This window comes from Oncorhynchus masou, chromosome 1, assembly GCF_036934945.1.
Source record: "Oncorhynchus masou masou isolate Uvic2021 chromosome 1, UVic_Omas_1.1, whole genome shotgun sequence".
Taxonomy (NCBI): Eukaryota; Metazoa; Chordata; class Actinopteri; order Salmoniformes; family Salmonidae; genus Oncorhynchus; species Oncorhynchus masou.
The window spans coordinates 10644176-10671654 of NC_088212.1; the positions used below are offsets into that span (position 1 = coordinate 10644176).

General features: G+C 44.8%; 1 protein-coding gene across 3 annotated transcripts in view; it reads right to left on the minus strand.

Moving 5' to 3' along the window:
• The window catches only part of unc5ca (unc-5 netrin receptor Ca), a 335052-nt gene that overhangs the window by 115028 nt on the left and 192545 nt on the right, over nucleotides 1-27479 (minus strand). For all 3 annotated transcript variants that reach the window (XM_064937639.1, XM_064937554.1, XM_064937718.1), the window contains exons 3-4: nucleotides 25853-25996; nucleotides 4573-4676 (exon numbers count right to left, since the gene is read on the minus strand). In XM_064937639.1, coding sequence (XP_064793711.1) covers nucleotides 4573-4676; nucleotides 25853-25996 — 248 coding nt within the window. The remainder of the gene's footprint in view (nucleotides 1-4572; nucleotides 4677-25852; nucleotides 25997-27479) is intronic.

Sequence of the window (27479 nt, forward strand, 5' to 3'; positions counted from 1 at the left end):
TGACCAGTTACTGAATGTGCTCTCGGGTGAAGTTTCCCCTAGGCACAGATCTAGGAACAGCTTTCCCCTCCCCCAGTCTTAACCTTAATCAATAGTGGGGGGAATGCCAAACTGACCCAAGATCAGCATCTAGGAGCATCTTCACCCTACACCAGTGAGAGTATTATAACGTGTCACCATACGTGATAGTGTCAGGTAGGTTAGGCTTAAGGTTTTGATAATATTGCCTAGTGAGGTTTACAGTATCATTCTAATTGTAAGCATATTATGCCAAATGCTTTTGCAAAAACAACCTCTAATATCGCAATACATTTAACATCAAAATGTTGCACTGCCTGGACAGAGCTGCCGTCGAGTGGGGCCATTTGAGGATTACTGTTGCATAGGAGGTCAGAATAAAAGAGATTGCTTGATAATCTCAGATAATAATGTTAGTAACTGTTGTTTTTTTTTTTGTTGACAAAGCTTTGATTTGATTTCAGATAAAACATTGACAATCACTCCAACGAGCCAAAGCACACAGCTTACTACAGCATCTAAGAGGATTATATTGGGCCCTGTACATTATATGAACGAGTTTGGCACTAGTCAAAAGTAGTGTACTACATAGAGAAATAGGGTACTGTTTAGGATGCATCCGTTGTGCACACAACTAAAAACACTGAACCTTGGCCTCTAGCCAAGGACCTCGTGGAAAAACACTTTCTACCAGGAACAAAACTTAGCCACTGCTTTTTAGCAATGTGCTACCAATTGTACTCTTATATGCAATGCAAATGATTTTTGTTTTTTTGCATAATTAGATTGAGAAAGGAGAGCGCTCGTGGTGTAATGTGGGGGCATTGTAAACTTGCCACCGGCTCGGCTGCTCTGGCATTAGCTTTGCTGACAGAGCCATTATCGCTGTGCATTCCAGACTGTGAGAGGCTTGTGTTGTCACGGAGCCAATGCTAACCACTAATCAGGGAGACTGACTGGAGGAGGGCCGGGGCCCCTGCTGCTAGACCCCGCAGGGAGCACGGGCCTCGCCTGGAACCTGGGCCTGCCAACAAGGCCCTGCTAGGTGGAGAGAGAGGTGAGGGGGGGGGGGGGGGGTTGGGGCTTTTAGTGCTACCTCACACCACAAACTGCTGCAATGCTGCTTCGCATGGAAGGCAACACTGCTATTACTCTGGGCACTGGCGTGGCACCGGCCGGTCTACATTTTCTACCTCCCCGCAAGATCTCGCCGGTATTCACGTCTACACCCGGCCAACAGTCTGGAGAGAGTATGTGAGTGCTTACCTGATACTCTATGTCACTAGAACCAAATGAACTCAATGTCAGTACATACGCCCTATCCCAGCTTGCCCTAACAATCATTTGACCTAGTTACAGTAAACTATGACATGGACGCAACTCGCTCACCAAGGCACTCACTACTCAGCTAGTACAGGACATCAGCCGCACTCTACACTCTAGTTTGACTGGATTTAAATTGCCACTTTGGTAGCGCTGTCCAGTGAGTCCAGTCCAGTCAGGGCTCTTCATCAAAAGAGCCTGCAGGGCATCAGTGAGCCTTGATCCTCTGATACATTAGCCAGCAACATGACCCGTCTTTTGCTGACCCGCGGCCAGACACAAGGCGTACAGAGGGATCCCTGGGGGGTATGAAGATACCACATCACTGATGCATTCTGACATGACCAGACTAATGTCATCTGCTTCAGAGTGGCTGGCATCAAGAATCTTTCTTGGAGAAGGCAGATGACTGTTCTTAGTGTGTGTGTGTGTGTGTGTGTGTGTGTGTGTGTGTGTGTGTGTGTGTGTGTGTGTGTGTGTGTGTGTGTGTGTGTGTGTGTGTGTGTGTGTGTGTGTGTGTGTGCGCATTCAAGCTTGGATTGTCATTTAACAAGGTTGCTTATGTGTCGCTGCACTGTGTACCCAGTGTGCTATATCTCTAACATGTGAGGCTGCAGTACAGCAGTCTGGTCTGGTCTGTCCTACAGAGTTTCTGAGCATTTCAGGCACGGAGAAGAGAGCTGTCCTGTCATCACTGTCTGATGTCTTTATTCCACTGCAGCTGTGTCTTTCACTCACAACACAACACAGCCCAGCCCAGCCCAGACACAGCCCAGACACAGCCCAGTCCAGCCCAAACACAGTCCAGCCCAGCCCAGACAAAGTCCAGCCCAGACACAGCCCAGCCCACCTCTGACACAGTCCAGCCCAGACACAGCCCAGTCCAGCCCAGGCACAACCCAGTCAGCCCAAACACAGTCCAGCCCAGCCCAGACACAGCCCAGTCTAGCCCAGACACAGCCCAGTCCAGCCCAGTCCAGCCCAGACACAGCCCAGTCCAGCCCAGACACAGCCCAGTCCAGTCCAGCATAGACACAGTCCAGTCCAGCACAGACACAGCCCAGTCCAGCCCAGACACAGCCCAGTCCAGCCCAGACACAGCCCAGTCCAGTCCAGCCCAGACACAGCCCAGTCCACCCCAGACACAGCCCAGTCCAGCCCAGACACCGCCCAGTCCAGCCCAGTCCAGCCCAGACACAGCCCAGTCCAGCCCAGTCCAGCCCAGACACAGCCCAGTCCAGCCCAGCCCAGCCCAGCCCAGTCCAGCCCAGACACAGCCCAGCCCAGCCCAGCCCAGACACAGCCCAGTCCAGCCCAGACACAGCCCAGTCCAGTCCAGCCACAGCCCAGTCCAGTCCAGCACAGACACAGCCCAGTCCAGTCCAGCCCAGACACAGCCCAGCCCAGCCCAGCCCAGACACAGCCCAGCCCAGTCCAGTCCAGCCCAGACACAGCCCAGTCCAGCCCAGACACAGCCCAGTCCAGCCCAGTCACAGCCCAGTCCAGCCCAGACACAGCCCAGTCCAGTCCAGCACAGACACAGCCCAGTCCATCAATGTGAACTCTATTGACTTGAATTGGTCTTTCCAGGTCAGCACCAGTCTTTCCACCAATTAGAAGTTTTGAGACACTATCAACAGTGCTGCAATGTCTAAAGTCTAGAGTCTAGTCCCAGCACCCTTGCCTGTGTGTCTGTATATTAACCTCCCACAAATCTCTGTTGAACCATGCCTTTCATCAGCAACAGAGTCCAAAAAGAGTCTGTACTTTTCAAACTACCCTGAAATTCTTTCCCATTGCCATTCAAAAGTGATATATTGACAGAACGATTCAGAGCAATACCAGTCAAACTCACAAGATATTGAGTTCTACTGTTATGGCCCACACATCTTTTTCTTCAATGGTTTTGAACTTGACCCCCTAACAGCTCACACTAGTACGGTGTCCTTTTTAGGACACCTTCAAACATCAAAGTCAGTCAGAGCTAAGTCAGACATCAGCCAAAGTCTCGTACTGCATTTCGCATCAGTCCCAGATCTCTGATCACGTGGCTATTAAGTCACCGTGGCTCAGTTGGTAGGGCATGGTGCTTGCAATGCTAGGGTTGTGGGTTTGATTCCTGCTGGGGACCTGTATGAGCGGATGTATGCACTCATTATGTCCTGTAAGTGGCTCTGGATCAGAGTGTCTGCTAAATGACTTAAGTGGCAAGGTTGTATGTCGCGAAATGCTGATAGGCATATTTGCGAGGGTTCAAGTTACGGGGTGCAGCCCGACACTTTCATAAGAGTCCACGGGCTTGACCCACCACGACTAATATTAGCACCTCCTAAAAAAAGTTATTACACTTAACATCAGGCCTGTCCATCAATTTTGAGTAGAAGGAGAGGGCAGAGTTCAGAGGTCACAGGTCAAACACACCGCCTAGCCAATAAGAGAGACAATAGCATTTTGACTTAAATACAGAGGATCAATAAATCTTATTAGCCTCAAGAGCAGAGACATCAATCCTTTTTTGCAGGGTGATCCCATTATGACAGCTAAAATGAATGAAAAATGCATGAGGTAAAAACGGAGGGGGAAAAAATATGAAACTGGTGCAGAGACCAGACCACCTAAAGCCTCTCTGTTCAATTGAACAAACCAATCGACCAATTTATTGGCTTGATTTTTCCTGCAGAGGAATTCCTAAAACTCTTATGGCCGTATCGAAGTGAACAGGATAAGGCCTGAGAGCATTGCGTGCTGAGAGTGGATTGTAAAATGCTACTGTTGTGTCATAAACCGTGCAGAGTGAAGGAGGAAGAGAGAGAGAGAGAGCAGGGGCAGAGATAACTTTTCTCTCTGTCTCTGTCTCTCTCGCTTTCTCTGCCCTGGTCGCAGAGCTCCACACGTCCTTCAGCACAGCAAGAGGAGGCTCTCAATCTCTCACAAGTGTAACCCAGTTCAAAGTCCACTCATCTAACACCAAAGTGTAAGAAAATGCAGCGTTCTCGTATTTATGTGAGATAAAATATTATTACAACTTTGATGAGATGACCAGATACTGTAGAACAAAACGTAGCGTGCAATCCAGTCCAAGTTTATCTGTATGAAAAAGTATCTCTGTCGCTTTAGTACTGATGTCTACCAGCAGAGGAGACCAACCCACCAAACAGTGAACGTTACTACAACGTTAGGTAACGTTCCAGTGGAGTCCCAATAGGATGGAAACAGGAAGTTAATAAATACCTCTGCAGCAGGTATGCCCTCGGGTGGGCGGCATTGGAGAAGCACTTCCTGTTCCAGTGACACCTCCTTCCCCAGTGGCTCCTGGTCAAACGTTTTCCTGAGATCTGGAGGGGAGAAATAAAGACAAAACATTAATTGAGCAATCATGATCAAATTCCAGGTCCGATCTATCTGGCTCGAAGGACCATGAAAAGAAGGCTGATGAAAAGGTGAAAAAGGTGAAAAAAGGTGAAAAAGGTGAACACATTTATCTCAGAAGTGCATAATATGAATCGCCCTCCATTGTAAGTGTTCAGTAGTATTGTTCATGCCGTCCTATTGGCCTCAGTTTCAGAACTCTCGTGTCACTGAATCCCTCATTTGATTATAAGGATTATCCATTTTGCGATTTACTGAAATGTCAACGAAACTGAACTCCTCCCGACAAGAAGCTAAAACTGCTGTAGCAGTAAACCAAGCAGGGATCTCGACACAGAATTTAAAATCAGCATACACATATCTCTATTCACAGACAGGGAATGTAGATACAGCTGGAAAATCCTATAGCCTAGACTACCTGAACACCAATATCTAATCTGCGGCATCTCATAGCCCCTTGGTATATTGAGAGATTATAGAATGCCTCCACCGAGGATGAAAAAAGAACACAAACGTTTTCTTGATTTCATTGAGAACACTTCGTCCAGCCCGGAGTTTAGCATGATCAGTAGTCCACCACAGTCAGGTGACTCATCTCACAAGCACACAATGACGCATGTAGGCGTTGCAAAGAGAGTAAACCATGGAAACCAAGAGGGGTGTGGGCGACAGTGCAGCCATTTTGGAGACACCATCTTCTCATTGTGTATTTAAGCCCTGCTTTAGGTTTCTGGTCCTTGTGGTTTTCTATCCCCTCTTTGTGAATTCAGCCCAATGTGACAGCAATCACAGTGATGCATACAGAGAGAGAGAGAGAGAGAGAGAGAGAGAGAGAGAGACAGAGAGAGAGAGAGAGAGAGAGAGAGAGAGAGAGAGAGAGAGAGAGAGAGAGGGACAGAGACAGAGACAGAGACAGAGAGACAGACAGATGCGTGAACGAGGGAGGAAAAGAGAGGGCAAATGCAGCATTTACAAGGGCAAGTGGACAGTCCGCGAGCAAAGCTGAAGTCACAGGAGTTGTCAGGGATCTGAGATGGTTCGTAACGGATAGGAAGCCACTGGATTCTAATGCCTGTCCACTGGGACCTCTATTCTCACACCTACTTCCCTAGCTGTTCTGTACAGTATGTGTGTTAGGAGCATGTGGAGTGGAGGGCTTGACTGCATGAGAATAACACCACAGGGAATGGCAGTGCTGGGACAATTCATACAGGCGTTATTACAGTTATTATATGGATTTCAAAAGACTGCCTTGAGGTCTGAAGACAGTTCTCTTTATAGTGCTTTTGATTGGCTAAAGGGAAAATTTGATTTGTTGCATTATTCTTGCGTTTAAACCAAGCTCTTTAGTAGTTGACGTACTGTACAGTACAGCTTGCCGGGGGGCAGCTGGTGCTGACTACTTTATGCCTATTTAAATCCATGGAAGTTTTTATTTTATTTTTTTATTTCACCTTTATTTAACCAGGTAGGCTAGTTGAGAACAAGTTCTCATTTGCAACTGCGACCTGGCCAAGATAAAGCATAGCAGTGTGAACAGACAACACAGAGTTACACATGGAGTAAACAATTAACAAGTCAATAACACAGTGGAAAAAAGGGGAGTCTATATACATTGTGTGCAAAAGGCATGAGGAGGTAGGCGAATAATTACAATTTTGCAGATTAACACTGGAGTGATAAATGATCAGATGGTCATGTACAGGTAGAGATACTGGTGTGCAAAAGAGCAGAAAAGTAAATAAATAAATAAAAACAGTATGGGGATGAGGTAGGTGAAAATGGGTGGGCTATTTACCAATAGACTATGTACAGCTGCAGCGATCGGTTAGCTGCTCAGATAGCACATGTTTGAAGTTGGTGAGGGAGATAAAAGTCTCCAACTTCAGGGATTTTTGCAATTCGTTCCAGTCACAGTCAGCAGAGTACTGGAACGAAAGGCGGCCAAATGAGGTGTTGGCTTTAGGGATGATCAGTGAGATACACCTGCTGGAGCGCGTGCTACGGATGGGTGTTGCCATCGTGACCAGTGAACTGAGATAAGGCGGAGCTTTACCTAGCATGGACTTGTAGATGACTTGGAGCCAGTGGGTCTGGCGACGAATATGTAGCGAGGGCCAGCCGACTAGAGCATACAAGTCGCAGTGGTGGGTGGTATAAGGTGCTTTAGTGACAAAACGGATGGCACTGTGATAAACTGCATCCAGTTTGCTGAGTAGAGTGTTGGAAGCAATTTTGTAGATGACATCGCCGAAGTCGAGGATCGGTAGGATAGTCAGTTTTACTAGGGTAAGTTTGGCGGCGTGAGTGAAGGAGGCTTTGTTGCGGAATAGAAAGCCGACTCTTGATTTGATTTTCGATTGGAGATGTTTGATATGAGTCTGGAAGGAGAGTTTACAGTCTAGCCAGACACCTAGGTACTTATAGATGTCCACATATTCAAGGTCGGAACCATCCAGTGTGGTGATGCTCGTCGGGCATGCGGGTGCAGGCAGCGATCGGTTGAAAAGCATGCATTTGGTTTTACTAGCGTTTAAGAGCAGTTGGAGGCCATGGAAGGAGTGTTGTATGACATTGAAGCTCGTTTGGAGGTTAGATAGCACAGTGTCCAAGGACGGGCCGGAAGTATACAGAATGGTGTCGTCTGCGTAGAGGTGGATCAGGGAATCGCCCGCAGCAAGAGCAACATCATTGATATATACAGAGAAAAGAGTCGGCCCAAGAATTGAACCCTGTTCATGATTTCATTATTCATCCATTATGGATGAGATGGACAGCACAGAAAATACTGATATCTGTACTGCTTCGCTGGGGTTGAAGACAAATCGATAACAGCAAGCAAAGTATGGATCCAGCACAACAATTTTATTTTTTATTTTACTAGGCAAGTCAGTGAAGAACAAATTCTTATTTTCAATGACGGCCTAGGAACAGTGGGTTAACTGCCTGTTCAGGGGCAGAACGACAGATTTGTACCTTGTCAGCTCGGGGGTTAGTACTTGCAACCTTCCGGTTACTAGTCCAACGCTCTAACCACTGGGATACCCTGCCGCCTCTACACTCTAACCACTGGGATACCCTGCCGCCTCTACACTCTAACCACTGGGATACCCTGCCGCCCCGACTGTGTCATTGGTGGATCCTTGAGAAAGTATGGATCCAGCCCTGTAAGAAACCGGCATCGTTTGACTGAGAGACCGAACAAGCGTAAAAGTAATGTCTGCAGACAGACAAGCAGACAAAGACATAGAGGAGCACAGAAGTCTGTGACTTAGGGATCAGCCGGTCAGGCTCTGTGAGTGATTCCTCAGCAGGCTCTGTGAGTGATTCCTCAGCAGGCTCTGTGAGTGATTCCTCAGCAGGCTCTGTGAGTGATTCCTCAGCAGGCTCTGTGAGTGATTCCTCAGCAGGCTCTGTGAGTGATTCCTCAGCAGGCTCTGTGAGTGATTCTCCAGCAGGCTCTGTGAGTGATTCTCCAGCAGGCTCTGTGAGTGATTCCTCAGCAGGCTCTGTGAGTGATTCCTCAGCAGGCTCTGTGAGTGATTCCTCAGCAGGCTCTGTGAGTGATTCCTCAGCAGGCTCTGTGAGTGATTCCTCAGCAGGCTCTGTGAGTGATTCCTCAGCAGGCTCTGTGAGTGATTCCTCAGCAGGCTCTGTGAGTGATTCCTCAGCAGGCTCTGTGAGTGATTCTCCAGCAGGCTCTGTGAGTGATTCTCCAGCAGGCTCTGTGAGTGATTCCTCAGCAGGCTCTGTGAGTGATTCCTCAGCAGGCTCTGTGAGTGATTCTCCAGCTGGCTCTTCCATGGCCCCCAGTGCCTCACTAAGACACTACATTCCAGTCCGTTTCCACACAGCTTCCTCACTCCCCTCTGGAGCTGCACCATGGGTAGCGACACAGAGAGTTGACCAAAGCTACTGTACCAGGAGGAAGGAGGCTGGAGTGTGGAGGAGACAACCAAGTACTGAGACAATATTAATTTGGTGCCAAACAGAAGAAAAAAACAGACTAAATCAGAGAGCTGAGCACTCGGTAGTTGACGTGCTCAAATGAACTAGCCCGTTTCAGGGAACTATTTCTTTAAAGTCATTCAAAACAAAGTGTTCCGTCAAATGTGTGGGTTTACAATGCATGTTTCTCTTATTACTGAGGTCATCTTTCTCTTTGTAAGAAAGGCAAAGGGGAGCAGTGCTGCTAGACAGTTGAGGCCTTGAAGAGGCCAAGCAAAATAAACGAGAATAATGGCCGCCAATGATATATTCACGATATATAAGTGAATTACATGCTATGAGGGAATGTCCTGCTCTCTTTTAGTGTGGGAAAGGGGGAAACACAAGCACACAAATCCTGATTTAAGCCGTACATGAAAGAAGGATGGACATTTCCTTTTTGATTCACTCACAGGGCCTCCTAACCTTAAAAGTTAAAAACAACATCAGGAAGAGACTGGAGAATAGATTGTTTTCTTTCTTGACCCGACCACAAACCACAAACCTCCAGTTAGGCTACAATCAGAAAGAAAGGGTTCCAAAAGGGTTCTTCGACTGTCCCCATAGTAGAACCCTTTGAAGAACCCTTTTTGGTTCTAGGTAGAACCCTTTTTGGTTCCAGGTAGGACCCTTTTGGGTTCCATGTAGAACCCTCTGTGGAAAGGGTTCTCCCTGGAACGAAAAAGGGTTCTCCCTGGAACCAAAAGGGTTCTACCTAGAACCAAAAAGGGTTCTTCAAAGGGTTCTACTATGGGGACAGTCGAAGAACCCTTTTAGGTTCTAGATAGCACCTTTTTTTCTAAGAGTGTAGTGCTATATATCTGGCACTGAAGTGAGGGCTGAACAGATGCAGAAAAGCCATAAAGCAGGTCTGTAATTTGAGAAGGGCTGCTTCATTAGCTTAGCAGGTGACGTATTGATGGAGGTAATCAGTGATTTTGATGTGGCTTTAAACAGAAACACATGTATCCCCCAGAGTCAACGAGAGTGGGAGAGGGAAAGATGGGAAGGAGAGAGACCAGGGAGAGAGGGAGAGGGGGTGGGTGAGAGAGAGAGAGAGAGAGAAAGAGAGATCAGGGTAGGTGCGGGGGGAGAGAGGGAGGGGGGGTGAGAGAGATTAAAGAGAGAGATTAGAGAGTGAGAGTGTGAGAAGAGACCAGGGCAGTGCCAGGAAGTGTGTGGGCTCTCGTTGGTGTATCCCCAACAAACCTTTCACTCACCATTACCTCTGCCCACTTAATGGGGCCAGAGTTTGTTCTACTTCTGTAATCCACAGTCTCTCCGCAGGGTCCTGCTGCTGGCTAGCAGACCACTCTGGGTCAAACGGGGACAGTCTGGGACCAGAAATCGTCCCGGGCATTTCTAACACAACAACCCTATTTTTTTTCCATCAAGGCCCCCATACTGGACCATTTTTTTCACAAGCCTAAATAATTTTCCACAAGCCCAAATGATGTACAGAAACAGCGATTTAGATAGGCCAACTGGGCCTGTCTAAATCACTGTCCTACAATCCGTTTCAGGGACCACAACAGGGATTCCGTTTCCAGTATATCACAGATTTCCATATTTATGGCAAGTAAAATTGCACGAATCAATCTCGTCAACAAAATCAATCTGGTCAAGTATTTTTTCCATTAAATGAGTATAACAGGCATGTTATGGAGATCAGACCTAGTACACATCGTTACTATCATGGTGAGTATATGTAGGGATTTAGTCAAACAGCTCAAGATGTGAGTTGACCTTGACAAATACAGAATGATACAGACAGATAGAGACAGACATATAGATAGAGTCAGAGACAGACAGAGACAAACAGAGATAGACAGATAGAGAGAGACAGATAGAGACAGAGATAGACAGATAGAGCGAGACAGAGACAGACAGATAGAGACAGAGATAGACAGACAGACACACAGACAGACAGAGACAGACAGATAGAGACAGACAGACAGACTGATAGAGACAGAGACAGACAGATAGAGAGAGACAGACAGATAGAGACCGACAGAGACAGACAGAGAAAGACAGATAGAGACAGAGACAGACAGATAGAGACAGACAGACAGATAGAGACCGACAGAGACAAACAGAGACAGACATATAGAGAGAGACAGAGACAGACAGATAGAGACCGACAGAGACACACAGATATAGAGAGACAGAGACAGACAGATAGAGACAGAGACAGACAGATAGAGACCGACAGAGACAAACAGAGACAGACATATAGAGAGAGACAGAGACAGACAGATAGAGACCGACAGAGACACACAGATATAGAGAGACAGAGACAGACAGATAGAGCGAGACAGACAGATAGAGACAGAGACAGACATACAGATATAGATAAAGACAGACAGACAGACAGACAGACAGACAGACAGACAGACAGACAGACAGACATATGGAGACATATGGAGACATATGGAGACAGACAGACATATGGAGACATATGGAGACAGACAGACAGAGACAGATAGAGACAGGATAGATGGACACAGACAAATACAGTGGTTCTTCCTTTAAAAGTTGCGTCGTACCACAGCCCAGCTTGCGGGCTGCCGCAGAATTCTATGGCACGTTATTTAAGTGTCAGCTATTGTTGCCATTAATGCTAGTTAGTGCTAGTTTGACCACCAGAGGGCATGTTTGAGAAGCATTTGACTGTTTTTAATATTGGCTGTACTAGAGAATTTAAAACCTTTTTTGTAAGAACATAGTATATGGGACTGATTTCTCGAAATTTCGCTTAATTAATTAGATTAATATTATGGTGCATCTATTCCAAGAAAAATGAAAAACAAACCCTCAGGGTTTCCGTTAGGAAAATATGGCAAAGAGCAAAATAATCCTAACATTCACACACCCTAATTGTAGTCTAACCAATACCCAAACAGAGATTCAGTGAAAATAATAATCTTGTTGATTTACCAAGACCAGTCACCATGCTTGTCTCAAATCCTATAATAACAATTGGATGACTTTGGGTGTTACAGTAAGCAACAATTTGTTGCCTTTGTTAGACTGCTTTATTCTTAAAATAACTCCAGCACAGATCAGAGAAAGAAGCCTTAAATAATTCAACAATAAAGCAATTTAATTCACAAATGCTTTTAACTGTTTTTAATATTGACCATCAACCAAAAACACAGCATCTATATACAACAGGAATATTATAAAAGTGAAATAAGTCTTTGCTCTGACTTTCATTTGGTCAAAAACACACAAATATCAAATGAAAACAGTCTGATCTCAACAAAAGCCAAACCTAACTAAGAAATTAATTTCATTGGTTGCCATGGTGAATAATCCAATAATAATTGGTAGGACACATAAAAGGAAACATCAAAGGAATCTCTAAATGAAAATACTGGCAGACCAATAAAATGTCCTTGTACAGTAGTAGATTAATTCTTATGGCTGGGAGGCGCTATTTGAAAACACTAAAACGCTATTTGAAAACACTAAAACTGTTTGAATGATGTCTGTGAGTTTAACAGAACTCATATGGCAGGCAAAAACCTGAGAAAAATCCAACTAGGAAGTGGGAAATCTGAGGTTTGTAGTTTTTCAAGTGATTGCCTATCCAATATGGAGTGAAAATTTGGTCCGATTGCACTTCCTAAGGCTTCCACTAGATGTCAACAGTCTTTGGAGCTTTGTTTCAGACTTCTACTGTGAAAGGGGAGCGAATAAGAGCTATTTGAACCAGGGGTCTGGTTGAAAGCCTTTAGTTTAGTCACGCGCGCGGCCGTGAGCACGAGCTCTGCTCCTTTTCATTTCTAAAGACAAAGGAATTGTCCGGTTGAAACATTATTGAAGATTTATGATAAAAACATCCTAAAGATTGAATCTATACATCGTTTGACATGTTTCTACAAACTGTAATATACAGTGCCTTGCGAAAGTATTCGGCCCCCTTGAACTTTGCGACCTTTTGCCACAATTCAGGCTTCAAACATAAAGATATAAAACTGTATTTTTTTGTGAAGAATCAACAACAAGTGGGACACAATCATGAAGTGGAACGACATTTATTGGATATTTCAAACTTTTTTAACAAATCAAAAACGGAAAAATTGGGCGTGCAAAATTATTCAGCACCTTTACTTTCAGTGCAGCAAACTCTCTCCAGAAGTTCAGTGAGGATCTCTGAATGATCCAATGTTGACCTAAATAACTAATGATGATAAATACAATCCACCTGTGTGTAATCAAGTCTCCGTATAAATGCACCTGCACTGTGCTAGTGTGTAACTTTTTTAACTTTTCATCTGGACTTAGTGCTTGCGCCTTGTGCATTTGGATTACTGGACTAAACGTGCAAACAAAAAGGAGGTATTTGGACATAAACAATGGACTTTTTCGAGCAAAACAAACATTTATTGTGGAACTGGGATTCCTGGGAGTGCATTCCGATGAAGATCATCAAAGGTAAGTTAATATTTATAATGCTATTTCTGACTTCTTTTGACTCCACAACATGGTGGGTATCTGTATGGTGGCTGAGCGCTGTACTCAGATTATCGCATGGTGTGCTTTTGCCGTAAAGCTTTTTTGAAATCTGACACAGCGGTTGCATTAAGAAGAAGTATATCTTTAATTCTTTGCACAACACTTGTGTCTTTCATTAACGTTTATGATGAGTATTCCTGTAAATTGATGTGGCTCTCTGCGAAATCACTGTATGTTTTGGAGGTAAAACATTACTGAACAAAACGCGCCAATGTAAACTGAGATTTTTGGATATAAATATGAACTTTATCGAACAAAACATACATGTATTGTGTAACATGAAATCCTATGAGTGCCATCTGATGAAGATCATCAAAGGTTAGTGATTAATTTTATCGCTATTTCAGTTTTTTGTGACTCCTCTCTTTGGCTGGAAAATGGCTGTTTTTAAAACTTGTAAAACTTTAGTCCAAACTATCTTTTTGTAAAGATTGAAGTCTATTTTCCTGCTAATAGCCCATCATGGAAACTTTGCTCCCATAACGTTTAGGCCTGAGGTAGGTTATAATAATTAAAAGACCAATGATTATGGGTGGAGTTAGAATTTTGGATGTCAGAACTATTAAAATAAACCAATGTCGGCCTTTAAATGCTTTATTATCAAAATGTTTAAAGTGCGTGTTTTACCCCTTTTTCTCCCCAATTTTGTGGTATCCAATTGTTGTAGTAGCTACTATCTTGTCTCATCGCTACAACTCCCATACGGGCTCGGGAGAGACGAAGGTTGAAAGTCATGTGTCCTCCGATACACAACCCAACCAAGCCGCACCGCATTAACACAGCGCGCATCCAACCCGGAAGCCAGCTGCACCAATGTGTCGGAGGAAACACCGTGCACCTGGCAACCTTGGTTAGCGCGCACTGCGCCCGGCCCGCCACTGGAGTCGCTGGAGCGCGATGAGACAAGGACATCCCTACTGACCAATCACAAGACCAACCGATTTTGGTCTTTAATGCAGGGTCGACAGACAAGTTCCTTACTTTTTCCCCGTTTTTAGAGAGAGAGAAACCAAAATGGCCAATGTGCCTTTTTTCGATAATCATCACTCCACATGTCAAGTGAAATTCCCCCATTGTATTTACTCAAGTTCTCCCTTAACTCCAGGACCATCAACGTTTTGTTGTTGCCTGATGCAGGACTCTAGTGCATTTCTTAAAGGGTCACATTCAAATCATATGATGTGAGGCAGGCAGTTAAAACAAGAATTTAATAAAGTATTTGTACAATGAATGCTTTCTTCCATTTTCAGTGCTTAGTGAGAAGTGTTGACATTTTGAAATGTCCTATCAGCGAAGGAGAAGGCTGTCCTATCAGCTACAGAGTAGTGGGGCTTTTTCTGACAGCCCACCTGTAATAACCTCAGGAAAGGGAATGGTGTGGATGCTGAATGTGATAGAAAGAGAGAGAGAGAGAGAGAGAGAGAGAGAGAGAGAGAGAGAGTGAACACTGAACACTTACTATGACTCTTCCTGACATCTCTGTCTAATCGACCAATCAACAAGCAGCAGCAGAACAACAACACATTTCCCTCACCTTAGCCCATTGACAGCACGGGAGGGACACCTAAATAAGTGGTGACTATGCAAAGTTTTACAAAAGTTATAAGGGAATGGGTCAATTCTTTAAGTATTCAGAAAACTCTAATATCCCACAGGGAAAACTTTGGGCGGGTATCCCCTCTGAAAGTCCAATGTGTTGAGAAAGGGAGGGAAAAAGGTATCAAGCTTAAAACCGTTTGCTATGAAATTTCTTCCGACAAAGACTGAGATTTGAGGAAATAGTAGCTGCAACTGGTATAGAGTAAACTGTTGGCAGTGCCTTCATCTTCCATAACTCCTGGAAGCCTGCAAGAAGGAGACATCCCACGCTGCCACCAGGGACAGACCAGGACCAGAAATAAGCCCAGGCATTTCTAACACACCGGCCCATTGTTTCCCCTTGAGGCCCACATTATTAGCCAAATAATTATAATTTTGTGCAATAATTATTATTTTTTTGACAGGCCTACTAGCTTAAAGCTGGACCAGCCCATTTGGCATTTGCCCAAACTGCCCTATGGGCAGACCACATTATCTTCCAAGAGAATTCTCTTATAGTCAGTCGTGTATATCCCCCCCCCCATGCAGATACATTGTCGGGCCTGAAAGAACTTCACTGGACTCTATGTAAACTGGAAACCATACATCCCGAGGCTGCATTTACCGTAGCCAGGAATTTTAACAAAGCTAAACTGAGAACAAGACTTCCTAAATTCTATCAGCATATCGAATGCGCGACACGGGCTGCAAGCATTCTGGATTATTGGTCCTCTAACTTCCGCGATGCATACAAAGCCCTCCCTCGCCCTGCCTCTGCAAATCTGACCATGACTCCATTTTGTTGCTCCCAGCCTATAGACAGAAACTAAAACAAGAAATGCCCATGCTCAGGTCTGTCCAACGCTGGTCTGACCAGTCGGATTCCACGCTTCAGGATTGCTTCGATCACATGGACTGGGATATGTTCCTGATAGCCACAGACAACAACAATGCTGACTCGGTGAGCGAGTTTATTAGCAAGTGCATCAGAGATGTCGTACCCACTGTGACTATTAAATAATTTCCTAACCAGAAACCGTGGATTGATGGCAGCATTCGTACAAAACTGAAAGCGTGAACCACCCCTTGTAATCATGGCAAGGTGAACTGGAAACATGACCGAATACAAACAGTGCAGCTATTCCCTCCGCAAGGCAATCAAACAAGCAAAGCGTCAGTATAGAGCCAAAGTAGAGCCTCAATTCAACGGCTCAAACACGAGACGTAAGTGGCAGGATCTACAGTCAATCACGGACGTCACAGGAAAGCTCTCCTCTGTCTGGGGAGTGTTTATCAGCAGCAGTAGCTCCTTCTCTCTGCTGCCTCAGTCTCTACAGGTTAGGAAAAGGAGACTCCCTCTCTCACTGCCACTGACAACAACTGGTGCAGCAAATTGTTTACGGCTGCAGAAAGCTGGTGGCCCATTACTACAATAATTTGCACCAAAGGCGCATTTCTCTCTCCTCCCCCTGCCCTTCTTTTCAAGCGTACCTTTATGAGTCGGTATCTCAGGCCTGCTAGGGATTTCTGGGTTCAAACCACTCTCACCAATTGCCAGCGTTTTTATTCCATTACGCGCTAGCATGTCTCCTGAGGTTTGAGCAGGAATTCCGGGCCCGGGTGGGTGGAATTAATTGGTCATGTTCCTACAACTGTGGATTAGAAACAGCAGCCCTCGTAAATTGTACAGAAGCACTGTTTTTTTGGGAGAGTGGGGGACTTTGCCTGCCTGGTGGACTAGCGCTTGCCAAAGCTCTCTCTCTCTCTTTCACTTTTTCACTCTCGCACTCTCTCTCGCTCTCTGTCCAATCAAGGAAGTCATTTAAACATAGCAAGATATTTCTCTTTGTTTCAATGTGAAACTGCTATACTCCTCTATATCTTTGTTAGAGAGATGTCAAACCTTCTAGACTAGAAAAGTGTGGAGTACACATCTAACCTTCTAGACTAGAACAGGGTGGGGTAGTACTATACATCTAACCTTCTAGACTAGAACAGGGTGGGGTAGTACTATACATCTAACCTTCTAGACTAGAACAGGGTGGGGTACTACTATACATCTAACCTTCTAGACTAGAACAGGGTGGAGTACTACTATACATCTAACTTTCTAGACTAGAACAGGGTGGGGTACCACTATACATCTAACCTTCTAGACTAGAACAGGGTGGGGTACTACTATACATCTAACCTTCTAGACTAGAACAGGGTGGGGTACTACTATACATCTAACCTTCTAGACTAGAACAGGGTGGAGTACTACTATACATCTAACCTTCTAGACTAGAACAGGGTGGGGTACTACTATACATCTAACCTTCTAGACTAGAACAGGGTGGGGTACCACTATACATCTAACCTTCTAGACTAGAACAGGGTGGGGTACTACTATACATCTAACATTCTAGACTAGAACAGGGTGGAGTAGTACTATACATCTAACCTTCTAGACTAGAACAGGGTGGGGTACCACTATACATGTAACCTTCTAGACTAGAACAGGGTGGGGTACTACTATACATCTAACCTTCTAGACTAGAACAGGGTGGGGTACCACTATACATCTAACCTTCAAGACTAGAACAGGGTGGGGTACCACTATACATCTAACCTTCTAGACTAGAACAGGGTGGGGTACTACTATACATCTAACATTCTAGACTAGAACAGGGTGGAGTAGTACTATACATCTAACCTTCTAGACTAGAACAGGGTGGGGTACCACTATACATCTAACCTTCTAGACTAGAACAGGGTGGGGTACCACTATACATCTAACCTTCTAGACTAGAACAGGGTGGGGTACTACTATACATCTAACCTTCTAGACTAGAACAGGGTGGGGTACTACTATACAGTACTGTACCTTGTTCAAGGTGTCTTTTCAAACACAACTTCAAAGTGAGGACGGTGTGTGTGTGTGTGTGTGTGTGTGTGTGTGTGTGTGTGTGTGTGTGTGTGTGTGTGTGTGTGTGTGTGTGTGTGTGTGTGTGTGTGTGTGTGTGTGTGTGTGTGTGTGTGACTCCTGTGTCCTTTCTCTCTCCTAGTCCCTAGTGGGTTCTTAATCAACTGGTCCGTCAGCTAGGTGGTGGTTGATGTTGTACTTGTAGGCTCAATGTCACTCTATAGGTATTTCATCAAGGATAGCAACCTTTCAATGGCAAACGAAGACGGAGAAGGTTGGAGCCCACAGCTCAGCAGTACTCCGCTCAATAACAGAAACACTTGCTTACACATTGCTGAGCAAATTCTTTTGGATGTACCACTGTCTAAGGGCCTACCAAAGAAAGGCAGCGAAAGCACACACAATATAACTTGTCTATCTCTGTGTTCATATTTTCAGTCATAAATCCTCTAGGGAATGAACAAACTGAATCAAACATGATGCCTCCTTGCAAAAGTTCATTACCAGAATTTAACCTAAAAAAAAGACCACCAGCAAAACGCATCCCTTGGTTTGTTGAACTTTCACAATATGGGGCTAGGTCGTTGGTTTGAATCCGTGAGCCGACAAGGTAAAATATCTGCTGATGTGCCCTTCAGCAAGCCACTTAACCCTAACTTGCACCCTGGGTTATGGTACTACTATGGTTGACTCTGTAAAAGAAACAACTTTCTGGCGTACGTGACGTTAAAACATCTTCATTTTTCGTCATCTCATAACACTCTCAAATATCAAATGATATCAGCTGATACTGTTTAATAACTCCTCTACCTTGACCTGCTGTTGCGTAACAACTTGATCTATAAGTTCCTAATTTAGAACATTCTGTTGCCACAGAAACACCTCTCAAAACTTTGTGCTATTGAACAGCGCCATCTGTCCCCACATGCTCTTACACCGCTCAGCAGGGCAACTATACTAAATAGGTGTTTTATATGCCCAATCTTAAAAGGTGCACTATGCAAAGTAACGCTCTGCCATTTCCTGGTTAAAAAAATTATAATAGTTTGCCTAATTTCAATTGATGTGACAAAACAAGCATTAATTGCATATAGAATTATTGTACCATCTAAACCGCTGTGAAATGTATTTTTCATAAGCAAAAATATTGTATTTTCAGCTAGTGTACAAAACTGAAAGTAAAAAAAAAGTGAATCTTCTCTCAATTTTATTTTATTTTATTTTATTTAACCTTTTTTGAAACTAGATTATTTAACTTCTTCAATATAGGGGGCGCTCTTTTACTTTTTAGATAAAAAAACGTTCCCGTTTTAAACCAGATATTTTTTCACGAAAAGATGCTCGACTATGCATATAATTGGCAGCTTTGGAAAGAAAAACACTCTGACGTTTCCAAAACTGCAAGGCTATTGTCTGTGAGTGCCACAGAACTAATGCTACAGGCGAAACCAAGATGAATTTTCGTACAGGAAATGCCCCAGATTTTGAATGCGCTGTGTTCCAATGTCTCCTTATATGGCTGTGAATGCGCCAGGAATGAGCCTACACTTTCTGGCGTTTCCCCAAGGTGTCTGCAGCATTGTGACGTATTTGTAGGCATATCATTGGAAGATTGACCATAAGAGACTACATTTACCAGGTGTACGCTTGGTGTCCTCCGTCGAAATTATTGCGCAATCTCCAGCTGCGTCCACTTTTCATTTGGTTCAGAGGAGAAAGGCAACTGCCACGAATGATTTATCATCGAATAGATATGTGAAAAACACCTTGAGGATTGATTCTAAACAACGTTTGCCATGTTTCTGTCGATATTATGGAGTTAATTTGGAAAAAAGTTTGGCGTTGTTTTTTTTTTCTTAGCCAAACGTGATGAACAAAACAGAGCGATTTCTCCTACACAAATAATCTTTTTGGAAAAACTGAACATTTGCTATCTAACTGAGAGTCTCCTCATTGAAAACATCCGAAGTTCTTCAAAGGTAAATGATTTTATTTGAATGCTTTTCTTGTTTTTGTGAAAATGTTGCCTGCTGAATGCTAGGCTTAATGCTATGCTAGCTATCAATACTCTTACACAAATGCTTGTGTAGCTATGGTTGAAAAGCATATTTTGAAAATCTGAGATGACAGTGTTGTTAACAAAAGGCTAAGCTTGTGAGCCAATATAGTTATTTAATTTCATTTTCATGAATAGTTAACGTTGTGTTATGCTAATGAGCTTGAGGCTATGATTACGCTCCCGGATACGGGATTGCTCGACGCTAGAGGTTAAAAAGAAAAATCTCTCTCCATAATTTCTGAATCACACTTGTAACATCTGAAGGGTAGACTGTGGTTTGTCAATATGAAACAATTTAATTCACTTTCCACGATCCCATACTGCCAGTGCTAGCCCATAGCAAAATGTTTAGCTAGCTAATGTTAGCATATCCGCTAACTAGCACAACATAGCTAGCTAGCTAATGACATGGCACTAACTTGGCGGGGGGAGGGGCAGGTAGCCAAAACACGCACATACACTGGCAAAGACTTTCAGCTGGCAGACAGACAGACACTGGAAGACATTTCTGAGTGACAGAGAAGGGCTTGAATAGGCGCTTTGTTGCCAATTTATTGTGGTACTTGAAAAAAATGCCTGGAGCGTAAAATAACAATATTAATCAGTTCCCATGCTTTTAAAATAATGGTTCTGTTTTTGAACTAGTATAGATCACTTTCGTTCCGGGGTTCTGTTTTTCTTTTGCTCAAAAAATTGACTTAATTTTTCGGTTTTCAGAAACGAGTTCCAACCCCTTTGCTGAAGTACTGAAATTCTAACAAAGGAACCTTGTTTATTAATGTTGTCTGAACAATTTGAGAACGTGACTTTAAGTAGAATCATAAGTAAACATGTAGGAAACTTTATGCTGAAGTACTGAGATTCTCACAGAATAATGTTGTTTCTTAACATTCTATGAACTATTTGAGAACATTCCCAATGTCAAACCAGTTGGAGAACTTTCCTAGAACATTACCCAAAGTGAAATGAAATGTAATCATGTTTGAACTTTTAAGTACAATGTTCTGTTAATAAGGTAATACAAGTTTTTTGTAAAGTTCCTTAAAGGTGCTGAGAATGTCCCAAAGCCAAGCAACTATCCTGCACCATTCCCAGAACGTTGTGGGAAAGTTGTATGCAAAATAACCATAGGACAACCTCACTCTCACCAAGCGCTAAGAAACATATGGTTCTCAGAATGTTATGTGTTAGCTGGGTATAAAGAATAATGTGCCATATGGAACACGGCCCGACCGCGGTTTCTCCTTCCTTGTTTTCCCACTGTATTTCTCACTGTCTGAGTCACCCAAGGCTTGTGCCATGTTTAGTCATGTTGTTTGACATTCATGTGTTTTTACACCACTTTTCCATTCCCGAGAACTGAGGGTAAACAACGTTAGAATCATAGTCGATGTCATTAGAGAACAAACACTTCTCTTCTCACTTCTCTCTGTCCGTTCCCACTGGACTTTATAGACATTGCTCAACACTTATCTTGGAGCAGCTAGGTAGCTAGGCAGCTGGAGAACGGTTCAGTGGCTCGGATGGAGACGCTGGTGTTTCTGTGTGTCAGTCTGCTACTGTAACTCACTGAGAAAGCCAGTCACGCCCAAAGAACTCCACCAAGCACTAAACATATGGGGAGACAGGCACAAACACAGACGCAGACGCACTGCCCACAAGACTGGCTGGCATCCTTAGGGCATCGCCTCCTGATTGCTATGCACGCACACGCATCAGCAGTGGTGACAGAACAAATTGCTGGCCTCTGAAATGTCTGGTCTAAGAGAGCTCAGTTTGTCCCGGTGCTTATGGCCTGCCACATAGCTGATCTATTGAAGGAGAAAGGCTTGATGTGATGGTGAGCTAAATCATCGGCAAGAGAGTTTGTGACCCTGTGTGTGTGTGTGTGTGTGTGTGTGTGTGTGTGTGTGTGTGTGTGTGTGTGTGTGTGTGTGTGTGTGTGTGTGTGTGTGTGTGTGTGCGTACATTGCGTCCTCTGCTTTATCACAGATCGAAAAAAGGTTCCCAGCATCTGCCGATAAGTCACTGTTTAAGTGCCCTGCTACGGTAAGAACAACAAATCACAGACACAATTAATATCCTCAATTATGTGTATGGACTATACATACCACCCCGGAGCTTTTATGGCTAAAACATTGATCACCATTTTCCAACAACAAAGTGCACATTTATTTATCGCCCTAAAGTGTTACTTTACCAATGATTAAACAGCCTGTTGGTGCTTGGAAAAAGAGGGGGAGTGGGGGTTAAACGGGTCTCACTTTATTTCCCTTGCATGGAAGAGAATGCATTTTCTCAGCAAGGTTGCCTGCCAGAAAGCATTTTAATCTGAAGTGGAGATTCTTGTAGGAAAGGAGAAAGGATTTAGTTTGATTTGAAGTACAGCTAATTGCCTGGGGTGGATGGATATCACTCCTGATCATGTGCAACACAGTTGTAGCTGGTGATAGAGACAGAAACAGCGACTGGGGCGACTGCTAGAGCCACGGTCACGTTCCAGGCTGACGACATTGTGGATGTTACGGCCAACCGTTAAATAACCCTGAGCGACGACTGCTCTCAGGGAGCGCTCACAGAGTTTGCTTGCACATGCAGTGGGACAAAATTAGCCAAGGGCAAAGCCACGCTAAGCCCTCGTCATTTTTAACATGATCATATAGGAAGAGCGTGTGGTCCAGTCAACAGTAGAGTGACAGGGGAGGCAGTGTAGCCTAGTGGTTAGAGCATTGGACTAGTAACCGAAAGGTTGAAAGTTCAAATCCCCGAGCTGACAAGGTGCAAAATCTGTCGTTCTGCCCCTGAACAGGCAGTTAACCCACTGTTCCTCGGCCGTCATTGAAAATAAGAATTTGTTCTTAACTGACTTGCCTAGTAAAATAAAAGTAAATAAAAAACAGTCAGTCTGTCCTCCAACGTGACTGAATGAAAGAGGTCCTCTGTGGGAAACCTAGGACATCTGAATGGAATAAAACAGGCACTTTACAGTTGCTGCTTAAAATCATACCTTAAGTCCTTTCTTCAAATCTTCAAATTTACAACCAACTCCAACTTCCAAAAAAATGACATTATTATGTGTATTTCATACACAGTTCTCTCTGTCGGATTTAAAGAATTTCAGTGTCGACTCAGAGTCAAGCATTCCGACTGTGGACCTGGTGGTCAAAGTGAACACAGCATTTATCCAGACCTAGTGAGTTGTGACATCCCTGTGAGCTCCCAGTGCGGAAGCCCTATGGAGGATATGAGACAGGGCTGTTACTGCCATCAGAGCCCCCTCTCTCCACTTTTTCCCTGATCTCGCTCCCATTCCCTGATCTCTCCTTCTCTCTCTCCCTCCCTCTTTCTCCCTGAACTCTCCTTCTCTCTCTCTCCCTCCCTCTTTCTCCCTGAACTCTCCTTCTCTCTCTCCCTCCCTCTTTCTCCCTGAACTCTCCTTCTCTCTCTCTCCCTCCCTCTTTCTCCCTGAACTCTCCTTCTCTCTCTCCCTCCCTCTGTCTCCCTAAACTCTCCTTCTCTCTCTCCCTCCCTCTTTCTCCCTGAACTCTCCTTCTCACTCTCTCCCTCCCTCTTTCTCCCTGAACTCTCCTTCTCTCTCTCTCCCTCCCTCTTTCTCCCTGAACTCTCCTTCTCACTGTCTCCCTGAACTCTCCTTCTCTCTTTCCCTCCCTCTTTCTCACTAAACTCTCCTTCTCTCTCTCTCCCTCCCTCTTTCTCCCTGATCTCTCCTTCTCTCTCTCCCTCCCTCTTTCTCCCTGAACTCTCCTTCTCACTCTCTCCCTCCCTCTGTCTCCCTGAACTCTCCTTCTCACTGTCTCCCTGATCTCTCCTTCTCTCTCTCCCTCCCTCTTTCTCCCTGAACTCTCCTTCTCACTCTCTCCCTCCCTCTGTCTCCCTGAACTCTCCTTCTCACTGTCTCCCTGAACTCTCCTTCTCTCTCTCCCTCCCTCTTTCTCCCTGAACTCTCCTTCACTCTCTCCCTCCCTCTGTCTCCCTGAACTCTCCTTCTCACTGTCTCCCTGACCTCTCCTTCTCTCTCTCTCCCTCCCTCTTTCTCCCTGACCTCTCCTTCTCTCTCTCCCTCCCTCTTTCTCCCTAAACTCTCCTTCTCTCTCTCTCCCTCCCTCTTTCTCCCTGAACTCTCCTTCTCTCTCTCGCTCCCTCTTTTTCCCTGATATCCCCTTCTCACTATCTCCCTCTCTGTCTCCCTCTATCTCCCTGATCTCTCCTTCTTTCTCTCTGATCTCTCTCTTTCCTTTGGAAAGGGCCACACACTGTCTGGCTAAGTAAATAACTGCCCCAGTCCCATCAACAGTTTCACCTCGGTCCGGTCCCCAGCCAAAATCAGCACATTACCTACCTTTCATGGGGCTCGCAGGACTAGTCATGTGATGCCGACGGAGGAGAGCGGCGTAGAGAATTTACGAGACCGTCAGGAATCTCCCCCAGACATCCTGCTTTCCAGACTACTGAATGAAACTTGAATAAACGCTGCGTTATATTAGACCTTAAACTATCCGATCTGTTTGACTATCCTGTGTACTTTTATGGCCTCAGAGTGACCCATCCGTCACAATGACCACAGTCTCTCCTGTTGACCTCCAGACAACCCCACTAAGCCCAGGGAGAGGGCAGTATTTTTCAGCTGTAGAGCAAGACAAACATGTTCTACAGGAAGCACTGGACCCACATTCATACACAAAGGAATATTGTTTGTATACTTTGTTGTAATGTTGTAATATTAATGTGTGTGACAATCCTTGTCTGTCAGTGTATCAGTGTTGTTTTACTTGTCATGTTTGATGTTTTTGTGGACCCCAAGAAGAGTAGCTGATTCCTCTGCAAAAGCTAATTTTACCAGGCAAGTCAGTTAAGAACAAATTCTTATATTCAATGAAAGCCTAGGAACAGTGGGTTAACTGCCTGTTCAGGGGCAGAACGACAGATTTGTACCTTGTCAGCTCGGGGATTCGAACTTGCAACCTTTCGATTACTAGTCCAACGCTCTAACCACTAGGCTACCCTGCCACCTCTACACTCTAATCACTAGGCTACCCTGCCGCCTCTACACTCTAACCACTAGGCTACCCTGGGGATACAAATAAACAAATACATAAATCAACGTCTCTCTCTTCTGTTAGCGGCATCATTTTGACCGGTTCAAGGTGAACCCCTTTCAAACTCTCTTACTTCTTCCTTCAAGTGCTGGTCCTTCACTCTCAATGTACGTTCCAAATGTCAACCTATTCCTTATATAGTGTACTTCTTTTGACCAGGGCCCTCAACGAACTGTACAATCAGTATTATTACTGGCCAATCAGAGATGGGACTGTACAATCAGTGTTATTACTGGCCAATCAGAGATGGGACTGTACAATCAGTATTATTACTGGCCAATCAGAGATGGGACTGTACAATCAGTATTATTACTGGCCAATCAGAGATGGGACTGTACAATCAATATTATTACTGGCCAATCAGAGAGGGGAATGTACAATCAGTATTATTACTGGCCAATCAGAGAGGGGACTGTACAATCAGTATTATTACTGGCCAATCAGAGAGGGGAATGTACAATCAGTATTATTACTGACCAATCAGAGAGGGGACTGTACAATCAGTATTATTACTGGCCAATCAGAGAGGGGACTGTACAATCAGTATTCTTACTGGCCAATCAGAGATGGGACTGTACAATCAGTATTATTACTGGCCAATCAGAGATGGGACTGTACAATCAGTGTTATTACTGGCCAATCAGAGAGGGGAATGTACAATCAGTATTATTACTGGCCAATCAGAGAGGGGACTGTATGATCAGTACATCAGATTCCGATTCAGAGATTCAGAGACTGGCCTGGTGATTGAAACTTAAGCTTCGTCTTCTACAAGCCATTCCCCCTTATAAACTACGTCCTTCAGTGAAACCTCTCAGCGTGTTATAGGGCACTGCAGGGGGGAATGTGCTGACGTGTGTGTGTGTGTGTGTGTGTGTGTGTGTGTGTGTGTGTGTGTGTGTGTGTGTGTGTGTGTGTGTGTGTGTGTGTGTGTGTGTGTGTGTGTGTGTGTGTGTGTGTGTGTGTGCGACTCACATGCGATGCGTACGTGGGCTTTACGACTCTTGGTGGTTCCTGCAGAGCTCCAGGCTACACACTGACACCAGAAATCCTCTGGCCCAAATAGCTCGTCTACCTGCTGCCGAAAGATCTCGATGCTGGCCTCACGCACCACCAGTCCTGCACAGGGGAGGGAGATAATGGCGTCAACACCCACAGTACACTCTCTGAGAGGGATATTCAGTGAACATACACTAAATCGGTTTGGATACTCTGGCCATACAGCACTTCAGATACACTTCATTGAGAATACATGGCCAATATATTACATTACACATTGAGATTACATGGGCATTATATTACATTACACATTGAGATTACATGGCCAATATATTACAGTACACATTGAGATTACATGGGCATTATATTACATTACACATTGAGATTACATGGGCAATATATTACATTACACATTGAGATTACATGGGCATTATATTACATTACACATTGAGATTACATGGGCAATATATTACATTACACATTGAGAATACATGACCATTATATTACATTACAGATTGAGATTACATGGCCAATATATTACATTATACATTGAGAATACATGACCATTATATTACATTACACATTGAGATTACATGGCCAATATATTACATTACACATTGAGAATACATGACCATTATATTACATTACACATTGAGATTACATGGCCAATATATTACATTACACATTGAGATTACATGGGCCGTGCATTGATAGTATTGATAGTTGGAATGGCACTGCAAATATGCAGTAAAATCATTTTGAGACTTTGGGACCGATTTGGTTACACATGGCAAGCCTGATTTTAACTTAAACAGCGGTAAGAGCCAATGTCCATAGTTAGAACATGTGGACCACCCAAACCTGTAAATACAGTACAGTGTTAAACTCAAAGAATGTTCTTTCTCTTTCCTTGCTACCACTCCTCTTCCTCTTTCCCATGTATCTTCTGAAACCACTGCACTGAATTACCAGGGCTTTAAGTAGCAGATGCAGGGGTCGAAGGAGGGAGCAGGGAGGGACGGAGGGGGGGAGGGAGGTGTAGGAAGGTGGAGGAAGGGAGAGAGAGGGAGGTGGAGGGTGGAAGAGAGAGGGAGGTGGAGGGAGGGAGGGAGGAGGGAGGTAGAGGGAGGTAGAGGGAGGTAGAGGGAGGTAGAGGGAGGGAGGGAGGGAGGGGGGGGGGAGGTGGAGGGAGGGAGGTAGAGGGAGGGAGGGGAAAGAGGGGGAGGAAGAGAGAGGGAGGTAGAGAGAGGGAGGTGGAGGGTGGGAGGGGTGGAGGGAGGGAGGGAGGGAGGGAGGAAGAGAGAGGGAGGTGGAGGGAGGGAGGGAGGGAGGGAGGCGTGGAGGGAGGAAGAGGGGAGGTGGAGGGAGAGGGAGGGAGATGGAGGAAGAGGGAGGTGGAGGGAGGGAGAGGGAAGTGGAGGGAGGAAGAGAGAGGGAGGTGGAGGGAGGGATAGGGATGTGGAGGGAGGAAGAGAGAGGGAGGTGGAGGGAGGGAGAGGGAGGTGGAGGGAGGGAGAGGGAGGTGGAGGGAGGGAGGGAGAGGGAAGTAGAGGGAGGAAGAGAGAGGGAGGTGGAGGGAGGGAGAGAGAGCGAGAGAGGGAGG